This window comes from Apaloderma vittatum, unplaced genomic scaffold (assembly GCF_000703405.1).
Source record: "Apaloderma vittatum isolate BGI_N311 unplaced genomic scaffold, ASM70340v1 scaffold20302, whole genome shotgun sequence".
In the NCBI taxonomy this organism is placed as follows: domain Eukaryota; kingdom Metazoa; phylum Chordata; class Aves; order Trogoniformes; family Trogonidae; genus Apaloderma; species Apaloderma vittatum.
The window spans coordinates 9,393-25,679 of record NW_009702218.1 but is presented as its reverse complement, the minus strand read 5'-3'; the positions used below and the strand labels follow the sequence as shown (position 1 = coordinate 25,679).

The following is a 16,287-nucleotide window of genomic DNA, read 5'->3' as shown; positions in this document are numbered from 1 at the left end:
CCCCCCCCAGGCCCCTCTCAGCCGGGCACCCCTCCAGCCACTCCTCCCCAGTCCTGTAGTGCTGCCGGGGGTTGTGGTGGCTGAAGTGCAGGACCAGCATTTGGCCTTATTGAAACTCATGTAATTTTGTTGAGTTTATTTTGATTTTTCTGGTAGTAAGAACTGGGGATGCTCCACAGCTAAAATGGCTAGACTAACAGACATTTGTAATCAATAACTTTTTTATAAATTACTAAAAATCTTCAGACAGCATGTACTTACATTTACTTGTGGTCCAGAAAAAGCTCTGCATTAGGCTGGTAATTCCATGTCTTGGCTGTCACTGTTTAAATGCTGAAATTAAAGAGTAGTCCATGAACCATAAAACATCCCAAAATGTCTCGAAATACTTGTGCAGAACTTGTAGAACTTGTGCAGCTGCTTGAGGTTGTGTCTTGTCTTCATGGCACGTAAAAAATACCTACAAGAAACCTCTGGAAAAGGTAACAGTGGAATTTAGGTAGCATGCAGCACCGAGCTCCTGTAATGAAGCTGCTCCCAGGGACTGTACCTCATGACCTTTATTTTATGGAACGCCTAAAGTGAACTCTTATTATGGGATCAGACTTCTCATATTTTATTTTTTTTTTAAAGAAAAATCAGAAGGCACAAAACTTATTTTGGTAGTACAGGCCTCTAAGAAGCAGCAGGGATGTAGTAGTGGCCAAATCTGAGACTCCAGTTCTTAAAAGATGCAAACCTCTCAACTAAATACATTAGGGCAGGGTTGCAAATACAAAATTATATCCTTTTCTTTCTTCCCCACCATGCAACTTGTTTCAGATCTTCTGGAGATGCTGCATGACCACTCATTTGTTGGCTGTGTCAGTCCTCAGTGGGCTCTGGCCCAGTATCAGACAAAACTGTATCTTCTCAACACAACAAAACTCAGGTAAAGAAGCTGTTAAGACTTGTTGGCAGTTGAAATAAGTACCAATTACCAAGCTAATTAGAAGGAAGGAAGGAAATGACAGGAAGAACTACATCGTTTTGTTGTTGCCTATCTGAAAAGTTGAGGCTAAAGATGAAGCAATTGCTTTGGAACGGTGGAAACAAGTCTGGCACGCATGGGAAAAATTGCAGGGAAATCAGTGTAATTAAAATGTCATTAAAATACTCTTTAGAGAGACACGTCTCTCGACTTCCAAGCTCCTGTGCATTTCTTGCAGTGCAGCAGAGGAGTAAAGAGGTTGAAACGTAAGGTGTCTGGGAGGAAACTGATAGCACCTACATGCTTAAGTATGTAACATTTCTGCATCTATGTGGCTGCTGATGCCAGAAACCAAGAAACAGATTTCAGTGTAAACATCTAGGTAGTGCATGTGAATCAAACTGTTTAGTTACAAGCAAGATATTTGTTAATATAACTTGATATGTACATCTCATCTTTCCAAGGTAACAGTTATTTCCGCCTCTTAATTGTGGTAACTTGGAGATACGTGATCTTGACCATGTAACTCATTTTTTTGTACTTCAATTTAGCCAAGAACTCTTCTACCAGATACTTATTTATGACTTTGCCAACTTTGGAGTCTTAAGGTTGTCTGTAAGTATAACTTTGCATTACATCCTATAAAGATTTAAAAAACTTATTTAGAAGCCTGCCCCTTTCAGACAAATGTAACATTTCACAGGTTGTTTTTTTGTCCACTACAAGAATGATGTTCACTTTCTTTTTACAGCAAGAATAGAATGCAGAGAACTGTTAGTGATTTTGTAGCTACTGCTGTTAGTTGTCATCCTTGCTGCCTGTTACTGTCAGTTCTAGATATGCGCCAAGTCTTGCCATTGCTCATTACATTGGAACAGATAATTAATTTGAATACACAATCATGTCGATTAGTAACAACAGGCTTGCCTCCTCCATTTTTAGGAGCCAGCTCCTTTATATGAGCTTTCAATGCTCGCTTTAGAAGATCCTGAAAGTGGCTGGACAGAAGATGACGGCCCAAAAGAAGGGCTCGCGGAATACATCGTGGAGTTTCTGAAAAAGAAGGCTGAAATGCTCAAAGATTATTTTTCTCTTGAAATCGATGAGGTGACTGCTGCTGTTGCTTCTCAGAACTGAACAGTGACCATGGCCGTGTTGGCTTTATGATTGGAGTTGATGACCTTAAAGGTCTCTTCCAGTGAGAATGATTCTAAGATTCTACTTTTTGGTAACAGATAGCCGCAGTGGTTTGCTTGCAGTACTTGCCACCGTTAAGAACTAGCCCTAGTAAGATTTAGGTGGCTTGCCTCTTTCATTAAAAATGCCCAGGACTTATGCTGCCTTAGAATGGTGCTACACAAAGGAGTTTATATATAAATCTTTTAAGTTTATAAATAATTGATATAAATATTTCTACAAATAATTTAGTCTTTGCATTCCTTAACTAGAATGCAGTTCTCTTCTCTACCAGGGTGTGCAGCTTAAACAGCTCTCTAGCCAGGCAGGGCTTACACCATCATCAGTGCTCTCAATGTGTCTTTTTTTTCCTGTGTGGCCTAATGCATCCCTTACTCTATACAAAACTGAACAGTTTTTAATTTTTTTTATTACTATTTTTACTGAAGCAGCAGCATTGCCTTGCAGGAAGGAAACCTTACTGGGTTACCACTTCTTATAGACAACTACATTCCACCGCTGGAAGGACTGCCTATGTTTATCCTTCGCTTGGCCACAGAGGTATATTCTCTTAATGATTTTATTCTTTCAATGAGTCTCTTTCTATTTAGGAAAGAATGAAGCAAATAAAATTCATTCATCAGAAGTCATAAAGGATAGGCTGGAATTGGTTAAATGTAGTGTTACATGCTCCAGACACTTTTGCTGCGGTTACTGATTAGTTGTGCTTTGCCTCTGTGTTGATAACTACTGATTGAATGAAAATATATCTTGATTCGAAAGCCTGAATTTTTACCCTTCTATTGTGTTGTTCTGTATCTTTACCTTATCAGCATAAAAATGGCTGAGACATTATTATGACTTTTCCATATTAAGAATCTCTGTCAAGTCTCTGACTGCTATTAAATTCTGTTAAATTGCTTCTTTTTCTTCTAACAGGTAAACTGGGATGAAGAAAAAGAGTGTTTTGAAAGCCTAAGTAAAGAATTAGCAATGTTCTACTCCATTAGAAAGCAGTATATAATAGATGAAGTCAACTCGACAAACTCTCAGGTAAGAATATGTAACTTAGTCCTATGAACAAACAACTAACACCACACAGGAAGCTTTTTCCAACTACAGACTTCTAGTCCAGTATCTTTCAGTGAAGTGAATCAAGTAGCGTGGTGAGATTCTGAAAGGACGTGGCTTAAATTTTTTGAAGTGTTAAGAGATACATTTTGATCTATTAAGAGAACCTTTAGGGTATTGCAGTATGCTGCTTATTACAACGGCCCACGGCCTTTGAGTTAGGGATGTATTTTTTAGCCTGCTGAGCTATCATATATTTCTATAGAAGAAGGATGCATCTAAATTAAAAATATGGTCTGCTTGGGGCTAAGTATCTGCTTAATCGTTCAGTTGGGCTAGCCCATTCTGCAGGTGACTTCCAGAGCTTAAAATTAACTTGGCTCTATAGAATCAACTTCTCCAATACTAGCACAATTTTACAACCATTGTAATGTTCCATATAAACTTTCTTTAAAAGAGTGTTCTCCTCTAAAAGAAAATTTCAGTTTGCTTGTGCTTTTTTTTTTTCCCGTCTGTATTTCAGAATGAAGATTCTGACTCTGGTTCCACAACATGGAAATGGACTGTGGAACATGTACTTTATAAAGCTTTTAGGACTCATCTTTTACCTCCCAAACACTTCACGGAAGATGGAAACATTTTGCAGCTTGCTAACCTGCCTGACCTGTATAAAGTTTTTGAGAGATGTTGAGCAAGTAGCTCTTGGACTGATGCAATTTGTGCTGCATTCTGTTTTACTTACTTAATAATAAAACTGAAATTTTTGATGGAGGAAAGAAAAAAACCCAAGGATTTAATATCATGAACACATGACAGCAAACAATCTATTTTCCTTTTGTTGATGCAAGAATATAGAGAGTTCTCTGCTTATGCTTTGAGTCTCACTATCAAGCAAGGTGCTAATTGAGTACAACTTCTACTGAAGAAAATAAACTGGCTTAAGTAATTGTGGGAGATGGAGCTTAACATAACTGAGAAGTGAGTACTGTGACTTCTTGAAAGCAGTATAGGTTATTCACCTCCTTTTGATTTAAGGTCTGGTGTGTGACAGTACCTGCAATGTGAACTTACATGCAAAGTGCTTAAAATTACCTGATAGTGCAGGAGCGGGTCTCAAAATATTCCAGATCCCTTGCTGAAATGAGGCAGATCCCTTTTAAGCAAGGAGTCTGAAAAGGGAATCCTCTGACAGAGAACACTGCGGTAGCAGAGCAGGGATGTGCGCTCTCAACACCAGGTAACAGATGCCAGCTCCTCATCACACCCCACGCAAAACAATCCAGAAAATCATAAGTATATTTTATGTTCATTTTCTCCCCCCTTTTTGGTATGTAGTGGAAACCTGATTACACAGTGCCAAAAATAAAATGAAAAATTTTATATTTGGCGAAATAAAAAAAGCGGAAAGATTTTATTTTTTAAAAAAAAAATCTCTATATAATTCAGAGCTTTAAGCAATCTGATACAGGTTAACTGTCTTCCTAAATGGAAAAAAACAGGAAACTTTTCTTGCAAAATGTATTTTCAAGTTAAGATTGCAATAAATCATCAATCAAAGCATTCCTAAGCCTGCCATGGATTACAAAATGACAACCAGCTACAGGTAGTAGCAGCTTGGCCAACAGCTTGCTGGTCTTTTTTTTTTTTTTTTTCCTTCATTCAGATCTGCTTCTTGAAACAGAATTCATTTCAAATCTCATTTTCAAGCCCAATAATTAAACCCAACATGTTAAACATGTTTGCTGTATTTATAAGAGTTAACAGATTCAGCTTTTTCCAAACTAGAAAACATCAGGGTGAGCTGCTTTCTTGCCTGCTTGTTGAACTGCTCAAATCAACTCAATTACTCATGGGAAAACAAAGTTATTTCAAAAAACTCCTTTTGTTATCACATTTACAACAAAGAAATGATGTTCCACTCCCACCGCATCGCTACAGGCAGCTGAACAGCAATATAACACGTTTTGAACAGAATCTACGTAAACTGGAATCCTTGTTACCCCAGAAGAAAAAAGAAAGGAGCAGTACATGTGGATTTTCAGTTGATAAAGAAACAATATCATAACGCGTTACCCACGTTTCAACAGTTTTATTTTAGAAAGTGAACATAGCCATTAAAAAAAAAATGCACAGAGTTAAAAAAAAAAGTCAACGTAAAACTAATGACAAATTTGCAAGAACATAAAATAATTTTACTTAGTGAGTCCCATCATTAAATATACTTCCACAATAGAGAAGCTTTACTTCATTGTATTACCGGTCTCTTGATTAAGTACACAAGACAACACTTTCCAGTAATTACCTAGTCATTAGAAGATCAACTTCAGGAATCACTGAATAATAAAATACATCATGGACAAGTATTTTCATACCATCTGGGAGGGCAACCTAATATACATATGTCAACAGAGTACAGCTTTGTGAGGTATTGCAGTACACGGGAACCGTTCCCTTTGCTTTCTGATGAATAAATTCTCCCGTCAGCAGCTCCACCAGTGAGTCCGCCACAGACTGTCACCAGTTTCCAAACCCCAGTAAGTTCCTTCAGAGACTTTCTTTCTGTAACAGATGACATGTATCAGGATGAATGAAGATGCAAGTCAAGAAAATAGATACTGAAAAGGAACATCTACTCTTGTAGGTGAGCACTAGAAGAACATCAACGCAGAAGCCTCAGCTGCTGGAGAACATTTAATACCTCCCCTAGCTTGAGCTTTGTAAGGCGAGTTCATTTGTCCTAGCCTTAAACTAAAAGTAAAAAGTCTCTCCTGGCCATCTCCAAAGAAGCATCTCTCCCTGCTTCCAAAAAAAAGGAGCTTTGACACAATCTGGTTCACGACTATCCCTTCCAGGACAGGCAACAAATAAATGCTGGAAATGTTCCATCCTGAGCCTGAAGCTTTTTACACCCTACTCCAGAACAGCGTGCTCAGACCCCAGCCCTGGGCTAACAAGAACCCCAGCCACACGCGGAGGACCCCAACTGCATGCTCACAAAAGTCCGGCAGGATTTCCTTCTTGAAGGCTGCTAAGACAGACAGAGTTCAAAAACTCTTTAAGAGTTAGCCCACCATTCCAATTATCTGGGAAGGAACTAAGAAGAAAAAAAAATTTTAGGAATGCTGAGGTTCTATGCAAAGGAATTTACCTGCTTTTTCATCTTTGCTATACAACTTGTTTTTCACTGTCTTGTTTTTCTTCGGAGTCTTCATCAGATCCTGGAAAGGAAGCCAAGAGTGTTATTAGATCAGTTGGGAGAAGATGAATAAAATAAAAAGAAGCAGACCACCACTGCTAATGACTTATCAAAAGGCAATTCAAAGCAACTATTTCCCATAAAAATACTTCCTTTTTATTTTAGATTTCTTATCTTTCTGGATGTTTGATGTTAAAAGTTGGGGGGTTTTAGCAGTTACCAAACCCCAGCACTGTGATCATTCTTGAAATACCTGCCCTGTCAGCGGCTTCAGTTAGGAAGTGCCTCAAGTTTTCACAACAACATACTTGGGACAATCAACTCAAAGCAGCCAAAAAAAGTGCTTTACAGTCTGAGGAAATGTTCAGCCCATGCATTTCACCATAAGTATCTTGGGCAGTTTAAAAAATAAAGTGAGTAAAGAACTGTCTTTGATAAAACATCTGACACTCAAGATGAAGGTCAACCCACAGGAAGTTGTGGATGGAAAAGGGTAATTGCAGTGGGCACGCGCATCTTCAATTGAGATGTAACAAGACAAATACGCTGAAAATCCCAGCAGAGCCTGCTTGAAACGTCACCTCCTGACAGTAAAGATTTGTTTACAGACACGTTGCCATGTAATCAGAGGGTTTTATCCCCCTATGCATAACGCTGGGGAATAATTTATCTCTATTTTTCCAAACAATATGTAAGGCAAATTGACCAAAAATTGCTCTCTTAGAACTGTCCATAGTTTGTCTTATCTGAAAAAAACGTAGAATTTTGAAGAAAAATTTTTTAACCGTGATCTATTTTTAGTGTACATCATTTAACAGTTCCAGAACACTTTGTGAGCTACCAATATGCATGGTTTATTTCAAATATATTTGACTCTTTCTTTTGCACCCCACACCCACAAAAGGCACTTTTGTGGGCCTCTCACACCATATATTCTAGTGCCCAAAAAAATCCCAGGCTGACTCCAGTGTAGTAGTTCCAACCGTTATTCCTCAAGATTAAGACTCAGCTCTATAATACATTTTCACTTTGAACCGTTATGCTCGATTTTGTCCCAACGCTTTGGCATCCCTAGATGGAGCTCTAACTCATCGTGCCAAGTTGTTCAGCGGCCAGAGAGTCAGCCACTAAACTGAAAAATGTCACTAACATGCATAACCATAATGCAAGACTGACAAACATATCTTTAGCAATTAGCAGGTATTAATATTTTAAACATACTGCACAGTACAGTACAACTCTACAGTTTAAGGTAAAAAGACCAGGGTTCATGCTGCATCCTGAAGTAACTCAAATCCACTCAACCCGTAAAGAAAGGACTAATTTCCGTAAAATGCCTGTAAACACATTCTTAGATCTTGCAGTATTTGTATTTATTGTTTTGGCTTACTCGGTTCATACCTCTACTAGAACAAAACACATGATACGCCCAGTTAAGATGTTTAATATCCCCACACAGCCAGCCTTTTTATACAGAGAAGGCTTTTTCTTTTTGCTATGAGAAAGGAAAAGAGCCTCTGATTGAAATTTCAAGTCTGCTTTACAGCAGTTTCAGGTTCACTGTCTATCCTAAAACACTGTAAAGCTCCAAGTTTAGGCTGGATTAAATAGCACAAAAATTACGTGAACAGAGTTACCCGCTACAGATTCAGGAGGAGAATAGAATTGCCCATCAGAGAGGGCTCCTGGGTGAAGAAGAGCTGCTCGTTCAGAAGCATCCTGTGCTATCAAAAATCCTAAAAGAAAAGAAACAAAAAACCCAAATCCTCAGTGCTATCTCATAGCATGTTTGAGTGTTGATGAAGAATTTTAGGCTGATATATTACATTAACATTCCTAACGATTTATATGTTGTACTTTATTAGCCATCCTAAAAGATACAAATAAATCTCTCAGAGAAAAAGCAAACTGTCAATGCATCATTCATGTCTTCTGTTATTAACATTAACCTCAAGCAGCTAAGGAGACTTAAGCAGCTAAGGAGAACTAAAGAACCCTTCCTTCTACTATGTGCAACTGCACAATTAGGGTGCCACACATAAATCAGCATCCACTGGCTAACTAAAACTGTGAAGTATATTTTTAATGATCAGTCAACTGTCAAACGTAACCAAATAAATGATTTTCTTACTTTGCCATTGTAAGACTCCTTACTAATGTTTTCACCTACTGAGTAATTCCAACCTTGAACTCCTCTTCACTCAATTTAATCTCAAATCAGGGAAATTACTTGGAAATTACATAGGGTAATTCTGGTGTGTTTAACACAGGACAAAAACCAAAAGGGTTGGGAGAGAAGCTAATTCAGCTCATCCTTATTGCTATCAGCCAAGTCTTCTTATAATAATAGGGCAAATACAGAAGCTATTATGTGGATGTAAGGCTACTGAACCTCTCTCCTTTATTTCTTCTGCCACATGAAGACAGATATGGGGCAAAAAAAACCACAACAAAAAAATCTCTTTATATTTTACTGAATGAGGAGAGGTATCTGAGGTTGCCAGTAGTTATTTAAAAAAAAACACAAACAATTCTTTTCAACTGGGACTACTATTTCTACATACCGTTTTATCTTACTAACCAGTTGGAAGTCTCCACGGGAGACATCTATTTTACCTTTATTTGCACTCTGACCAAAAGATGAAGGTCAGTCTCTCTACCCAACAGTGAGTCACAAGATACGAGAAGACACATGCTAGTTAGAGTTTAGCTTTAAATCCTGCTCACAAGGGAAACTTTTAAGAGCTGGAACTTTTCAGTGGAAAGACAGTTTTGCCCTTTTTTCTTATTTTTTTTTTAAATTGCAAACAAAATATCTCCAAACATAGATCTCACTCTTGTAACTTTTAACTTTGCCTCTCTAAATTAATTTAAATCCCCCATGTCTTCAAAGGCATATGTTCCTGTCCAGAAAAATTATGCCATATGATCTAAATTTTCCCACAGTCATTCAGATTTTGAGACGGATCGAATATGCCAACTGCAGAACTAAGGGGAAAAAACAAAGCTTACTGTTTTCTTCCTCAGCTTCTTGCGGTAACACTTTAAAGTCCAAGAACCAAGTTTCAATCCAGGCGAGTATGAAGGATATGATTGGCAGAACGTAGCCAAAAGCACCCTGGGAGAACAGCTTGAAGGAAACAAAATCAGACACATTACAGAAATTACCTCAAAGAATCTCGCTTTCAAGAAAACAACAAAGTCAATCAAACATGTGATTAGAATATATACCTGTGAAATAATTACTTTTGCTAATAAAAAGGCACTGGTCACTGCTGTTGTAAACTGAAAGAGACAGGGTAAGAACAATTAAGTCTAATAAATGGATTTACTTTCTCATTTCTGCCATTATCTACCAGGTGCAACTTAAATATTTAGCAACAACAGCAAGATCACAGATTAATGAAACAATGAATTAAACAAAAGTAAACAATTAAGCAATTGAAATCAATTAAAATAATAAAACAATAAATACAGTTAATATTATTAAAATAACCTTCTCAATAAACATAACTTTTAATATGCACATATCTGAATGTTATTTTCACAGAGCAGACAGGCACTTTAGATGCTACACAACTGCTGAGTTATATAAATCGTGATCTTACTGTAAAATGAAGATGCAGTATTTTATTCACCAAGTCCCTTAAAAAAATAATAATAATAATAATAAAATCTATCTGTGTATTTGGTAAAAAGCAAACAGCACTTGGTCCATATCAAAAGATCCATCTCAAATAACAAAACATCTTTTGAGAAGTAAATTTGAATGAACATTTTAATTTGCATACTGATACTGTGAAAAATGAAACACGTGGAAGTGAATACTTTTGACCTCTCTGACATGGTTTAAAAATGGCAGGCTGCGTAAAATGTCTGAAAAAAACCCCAAAAAAGCAGTGGGGACAAGTACTGTTCACTTAAGCAAGGCTTCTAAAGCTATGAGTGCACTGGGGTCCAGCAATTCTCTAGCTGAACTTAACTAGCTTCTGGTGAGCAATGGCAGGATTTTAAGACTAACAGCTTCCACAAAACCTTCAGTGAAGCTTTATATCTCTCTCTACATATATATCTGTGATGGGTTCACTCTCACCACCTCACAAATGGCTGCATCAAGTTGCAGGGTGGCATTGGAAGAAATACTCTAAAGCTACACAATCACGAGCAAGGGATTTGGAGAGGCATGCACTTGGAAATAACCACAGGGCAGCAGTTACTATTACATCTCTGTTTATGCCATGCTAGTAATTCCAAAAAAATCGTGGCATGTGAGCTCAGACTACTAAACAAACTGTGTGCCACTCGCTTGAAGTTCTATATGAACACGTTCTACACGCACCCAAGGGGAAAAAAAAGTCTAGATTTCCAACACGCTAAGCAAGCGATATGCCTGTTGGATTACAATCTATAGCTTTGACGGGTGGAAGTCTGAATTTGGCATCTGCTTTGGCATCCTCTCTCATCCACCCAGCACAGCTGCATTAAAGATATTGTTTTGGCAGCTCTCATGAACTTCCTTTCTAAGAAAGGACGTGTATTCAACTTTTCATACCAGAGCACAAAACAATACAGGCGGCTCAATGGGTGGCACCAAAAACTCTAACAACCGAAGAATGTGGGAGTTAATGGACAGGTGGATGTCTGGTAAAATAATGCCAGTTCTTTTCTTTGAATACAGTTCACTGTTTCAAATGTAACTATCTTTCAAACGTAAATTAACAAGCAGTTATGACTAGCCATCCACACTGGATTCAGAACAAGTCTTCAGTTTGAATTAACGCAGTATCTAGTAAGAACCCCACCCACTGTGCTATTAAAGTCTCATCCTCAGGCTCAAAAATCTTCCAGACAAAAAAATTTTTAATCTGTAACTGTACAGTGAATTTTTTAGACAGAGCATCAAGATGATTCTTAACATACAAGCGTTAAGAGGCATCTAAAGTTTTGTCTGTTTGATCCATATTCTAGGCAAAACTCCATTATGCTTGGCTACTACTCACAGCTATTGCCCACCAATGGCGCAGTCTGCACATTGCATATGCAAGTATTAACACCTTAAACCGAAAGACTGCCAGTAGCTATAGAGAAAGGGAAAAAAATATTTGTCGGTTAATTCAGAACACAGAAGAACCACAAGACTTGTCAGCTCATTGAAAATACTAACTTGCTTAAAAAATTACTTCAAACAGGACATCTAAGTTCTGTTACTGAAAAACAAATTTGAATGTGTGCTTATGAAACAGAAATAGAACAAAATTTCCCATTGTGTAAAGCACTACTCTCATGCCTAACGTGAGCTCAAATACTCAAGCATGTGCAATTCCACAGATAAGTTAAAAACATAAGAAAGCTACATGAAATATGTTCATGATCATTTTACCTGACTGGAATTTAAGCAGCTAAATCTAGATGCAGTTAATCCAGCAAATCCCTCGAGCATCACTGTGCATCTCACCGATCTTAGTAGTGTGCTACCGCACAAGAGTATCAATAAAAACTGTAAAGACTTCACAAATGCAATCAGGAAATAGGAAGAATCTGTAAAAACAATTTTCTACTTACTACAATTTTAGTACTTATTGAAATATTAATGCTGCAACTAACAGTTATTCTTTACAGAGATACCTGCAACAGCAAGCCGTTACAAATATTTTGCAGTAAAGAAAGGCAAGTTAGGGTATTCCTAGACCACAAAATTAATTCAATAGCAGACACAAGACCTCTGAATCAGGGACCCTAGACCACAATTTCCCTGCTTATTCTTCGATTAAGCAGATTGCCTCTAACTTGTTTTAAAAGATGTGCTCAGAATTCAGAAAATGTGAAACAAACGCTTAAAAATTAAGAGAAATTAGGGACAGACATGGCCAGAGGTATAATGAACCCACTTAATCTTATGCAGCTATATATGTTGCGATGATATACAGTAGAAACAGAAGAAACACTGTAAAAATCCAGTGAATAAAAGGCTATTATTTTGCATTACATATCTTTAACTCTTGGTTCAACTACAGGGCAAAATTATTCCCAGAGCACCAATATCTGCAGATAACATTTTCTGCTTTCGGCAGATCGGGTAGAATTAATGATCTTGCAAAAGCATGGGGCCCTTTGGAAGAACCACAAACAAAAAGCTTTTACTTTAAGATCAGTGGCTTGCGTGCATGCAATGCAAAATGTTTTGTCGCTAGAGAGCTACAGCACTGCTGAAAAATAGCAAAGTGAGTAAAAAAGCTGCCCAAAACCAAAAAACTCCACAAAAATTATAGACAGTAAAGGAGAATCACACTTCCTATCATCTGTTTTAAGTACAATCTTAAAAAGAAAACCAAAACCTGCTTGAGTTAAAACACAGAAAGCTGAAAAAACCTGACCTGGGAACAAGTTTCTCTTCACTACAACTGATTTATTTCTGTGGAAGGACAAAACTGTCAGCTTAAACTGTCAGCTGGAGGATAACTGTTCTTGTCCTCTTTAATGAATTATCTTTTTATTATGCCAGTCTCAATTCCTTGGCTCATTTTTTTTTATCTGCTTTGCCATACCCGTGGAAGTAGAAGATGTGATTTAAGTGTGCACACTTCTATCCAGAAGGGCTGGGTAATCCCTCAACAGGTAAAATCCTCGTGGTTTAAATTATCAAGATCAGCTCTCTAAGGAGACTCAAACTAGGGAACATCTGTGGAAGGAGGAATGTGGGAAAACTATACTTCCGCTGTTTTTTTCAAGAACACTTACAAATATATCAAAATACGAAGAAGAGTAGTCATATTGTAGGACTTCTTTCTCTAAGGTAGTCTCAATGCCACCTTTGACCTACAAAGAAACAACATCACATACAGTTTTAGAACAGAAGTTACTGAAGCCATAATACAAATCTGAAGGGTGAAATTAATAGTTGCCCACTGATGTACAAAGAGATCATTAAACTAAGTATAGGGGACATACTGTAAGAAAGTGAAGTTCACGATTAGTGTCCTCATTTGTTTTCCACGATTATGTATTATTTTCAAAGTGAAAACACTTAGAATTATCCCCTGGTCTATGCAAGCCACATTTCAGACTGCCCCAAAATAGAAGCAAACAAGTTGTTGAGGGAAGAAGAAACAATGAGATGGAAGATCTGTCACACAACTTCACAGAGTGTTTTATGTCTCATAAGGAGGATTGAAACAGCTAATCAAAAAACAACCCAGAAACTAGCTCTCATTAGTCACATATCAGCACCCAGGAACCAACAGTAACTGAATTCATTCTCCAGATCTTTTCCTCATGGGTATAAAATCAGTTTTCAGAGAGCTGAGCTAAAAAACCCTGCTGTAAAAAATCACAGAAGCTGCAACTACTAGACTATTCTCCCACAAATAAAAAATGCCCCAAGTTAAGCTCTTTCCTCTGCTTGCAGGGATTCAAAATTACACCTTCCTCAGTCACTTTGTTTCTTTCCAGTGGAAGGATTTGTTGCTTCTGTGTTCAAATCCGGTTAGTAAGAAAATAATTTAGGATAGACTGGGTCAGAGTGTGAGAGGAGTATGTGTCTCGGGAGAAAAAAACCTTTGTGTCCATACCCTCGTTTTTAATAATAAATCCAGTAATTAGGCACTGCATGAAATCATTACGTAAAGCTCTGGAAAACACCTCCAAGAAATACTGAGTTTGACTAGTGTCATTCTTTTAAAGGAAGGTTTCCAGCATAAATACAGAAGGTCAACTCCAAAGTGTTCACCGTGTGGCCGCACAAGCACTATGTTAATGCAAGAACGAACAGAGAACCACGACATCCTTGATTCACGGTTTTCTTAAACTGCCATGGAGGTCCTCCTCAAAATGCTTAAAATAAATTACACTGAAACACATTGGATAATAGTGACACGGGGCAAAAATACTTACAGGAACTCCGGCAGCAAATCTGAAGTCCCATTACTTACATACTAGTGAACGAGAGTCCTAAAGCAGTGCTATTTGACTTCCCACTGAACAAAACCAAGTTTAAAAACCAGAACAAAAAAATCCAAAACCTAACCATGTGTCAAGACCCCAGATAGCAAATGCTGCCTTCTAATGTCACGACTTCTGAAGACAAAAAAGCTGGTTTTCATTCTTGCTGATGTTTGGCAGTACAGGACTCTGGTTCATAATACATTCTCCTTAAAACAAAGCTTTTCACAAAGAAAACTGCTAGGATCTTGATGTTCCTTAATGTTGCAGCATTCAAAATGAAACATTATGAGTTAGTAGCATTTTCTAGACAGAATCTTAAATATCCCGAGCACTAATAGGAAAATTCATACTCTGAATCCTCGACAAGAGATGCAAACCCAGGAAAGCAAAGCCTGCTTTCTCAAAGTAAATTAGAAAGTGTATTTTTTTGCTGTTATCTTGACTTGGTCAGCTGCTGAAACTATAATGTCAACTCAATAACCAAGGCTGTTTATCTTGTAAAGGAATACTGACAAAAAAAGGTTTACTCAAGATCTTTCTGGTCTAGAAAAAGGATTCCTCCCCTATTTCCTGTGTGCCCTTTCTTAAATGCATACTTTAGATTACACCTTAAAATCCAGCTCAAGAACTGGGATGTTACTTATGAAATAATAACAAATCATCTACCCTGTTGCTTTCTGGAAATTTCAGAACTGCTTCGTTTTCCAGATTACAAATGCTGGAGTTAAAAGGTGGCAGCCATGGGAGTTTACACTGCTTAAATGCATGCTGCCTATACATTACGTATAGCATACTATGCTTGTCGCAAATAAAAAAAAACAACCCAAACCCCAAACAACCAGATCACAGCAAAAGGAAGGTTTTGGCCATTGGAAGTCTTTCAAGGGACTAATGCGTCAGTGAAATATCGCTGACTGAGCTACTCGGAAGGCAAACTCTGGAATCCTATTAAAATTCACACTTCCTGTCAAATTCAAAGATGTACAGTAACATTTTTGTTTACTTGCTGCTGGAGAAGTTCACTGGATTTCCAACAGTTTCCTCATCATGGTTCACAGACTGTAAGAACACCAAAAGGTTTAATGATAAGACAATAAATCATGTATCCTAGTGGCTAAAAGGAGGTGCAGTTGAGTAGATACTATGTTCTTGAAGGCTTAAAACTAAGAAGCTGCTTTAATTCAAATGGATTCAAAAAGCATACAATGTGGGATAGAAGAAAGCAACTTATTAACCACTGCTGAAGTGAATAAATAATAAAGCCTAAGGGGCGCTGAAGAGACAACTCACATTTAATTCTATTATCCACAGCAAGGTTATGAATAAGAGATCGAATGTGACAAACAAACAGAAAGTCCTTCTGACATCTGATATGCCTTTCTTCTCTCTGCCTTCGTACGACTCAATCCTTGCCATCAGCTGCGTTGGGTTGATGGAGTGGACATCCCGCAAGGAAGGACAGGATTCCACGCTGCTGCTGTGAGCATTTTCTGCATCCCCCAGCACCCGATTCATCCTGGGTTTGCTCACAGTGGTCTTCTTCCAGTTTCACCATCACTAGGAGGCTGATCCATACAGGAAGAATTCCTAAACAAACAAATAAAAAAAAACATTAGTCACCAAAATGCCAGAACTCCAGGAGGTATTTGCACCTTACCTTCTCAGTTCTCTTTTTGCTAAACTGATATGCAAGAGAATTTGGCAAGTAGGGTCTAAAAATTGTTTCTAAAATAAGATGTACCTAGACTCTCTTCACTCCTTGGAGGATGTGTGAAACAAGAGAATTAACGTTCAGTTAGACTGGTGTGAATAAGGGAGCACCGTCTAGATTTAGAAGGCTCCACTCTCCACGTTGTTAGAGAGAGACCATTAAATGAGAATGAATAAAAAGCACAATGCTCTTCAAGGTTTCCAACTCTGATTTAAACTCTCT

General features: G+C 37.8%; 2 protein-coding genes across 3 annotated transcripts in view; one reads left to right on the top strand and one right to left on the bottom strand.

The window, feature by feature from the left end:
* Positions 1–3,987, top strand: part of MLH1 (mutL homolog 1) — a gene marked incomplete at its 5' end in the record, with an annotated part of 13,237 nt that extends 9,250 nt beyond the window's left edge. The window contains 6 exons of the mRNA XM_009879476.1: positions 823–931; positions 1,522–1,585; positions 1,913–2,077; positions 2,615–2,707; positions 3,086–3,199; positions 3,741–3,987. Coding sequence (XP_009877778.1) covers positions 823–931; positions 1,522–1,585; positions 1,913–2,077; positions 2,615–2,707; positions 3,086–3,199; positions 3,741–3,908 — 713 coding nt within the window. The remainder of the gene's footprint in view (positions 1–822; positions 932–1,521; positions 1,586–1,912; positions 2,078–2,614; positions 2,708–3,085; positions 3,200–3,740) is intronic.
* A 1,304-nt stretch (positions 3,988–5,291) lies between these two features.
* On the bottom strand, positions 5,292–15,942 carry STARD3NL (STARD3 N-terminal like). Of its 2 annotated transcripts, XM_009879474.1 has the most exons (8): positions 15,645–15,942; positions 13,152–13,229; positions 11,414–11,491; positions 9,645–9,698; positions 9,426–9,543; positions 8,051–8,149; positions 6,366–6,435; positions 5,292–5,776 (listed from the first exon to the last, which is right to left on the bottom strand). In XM_009879474.1, the coding sequence occupies exons 1-7, from the start codon at positions 15,867–15,869 to the stop codon at positions 6,383–6,385; spliced, it is 705 nt and encodes a 234-aa protein (XP_009877776.1). In that variant the 5' UTR covers positions 15,870–15,942; the 3' UTR covers positions 5,292–5,776; positions 6,366–6,382. The 2 variants fall into 2 exon arrangements, with proteins under 2 accessions (XP_009877776.1, XP_009877777.1); XM_009879475.1 differs by lacking the exon at positions 11,414–11,491 and having other exon boundaries at positions 15,645–15,940.
* Between the last annotated feature and the right edge of the window lie 345 nt (positions 15,943–16,287).

Excerpts from the sequence above, each read along its gene's own strand:
- STARD3NL (XM_009879474.1), bottom strand. The coding sequence starts at position 15,869 with ATGAATCGGGTGCTGGGGGATGCAGAAAATGCTCACAGCAGCAGCGTG. Across the intron at positions 11,492-13,151 it reads CTTCGTATTTTGATATATTT|CTACTGGCAGTCTTTCGGTT; the intron begins GTAAGTGTTCTT and ends CTTTCTCTATAG. Across the intron at positions 9,544-9,644 it reads CAAAAGTAATTATTTCACAG|CTGTTCTCCCAGGGTGCTTT; the intron begins GTATATATTCTA and ends GTTTCCTTCAAG.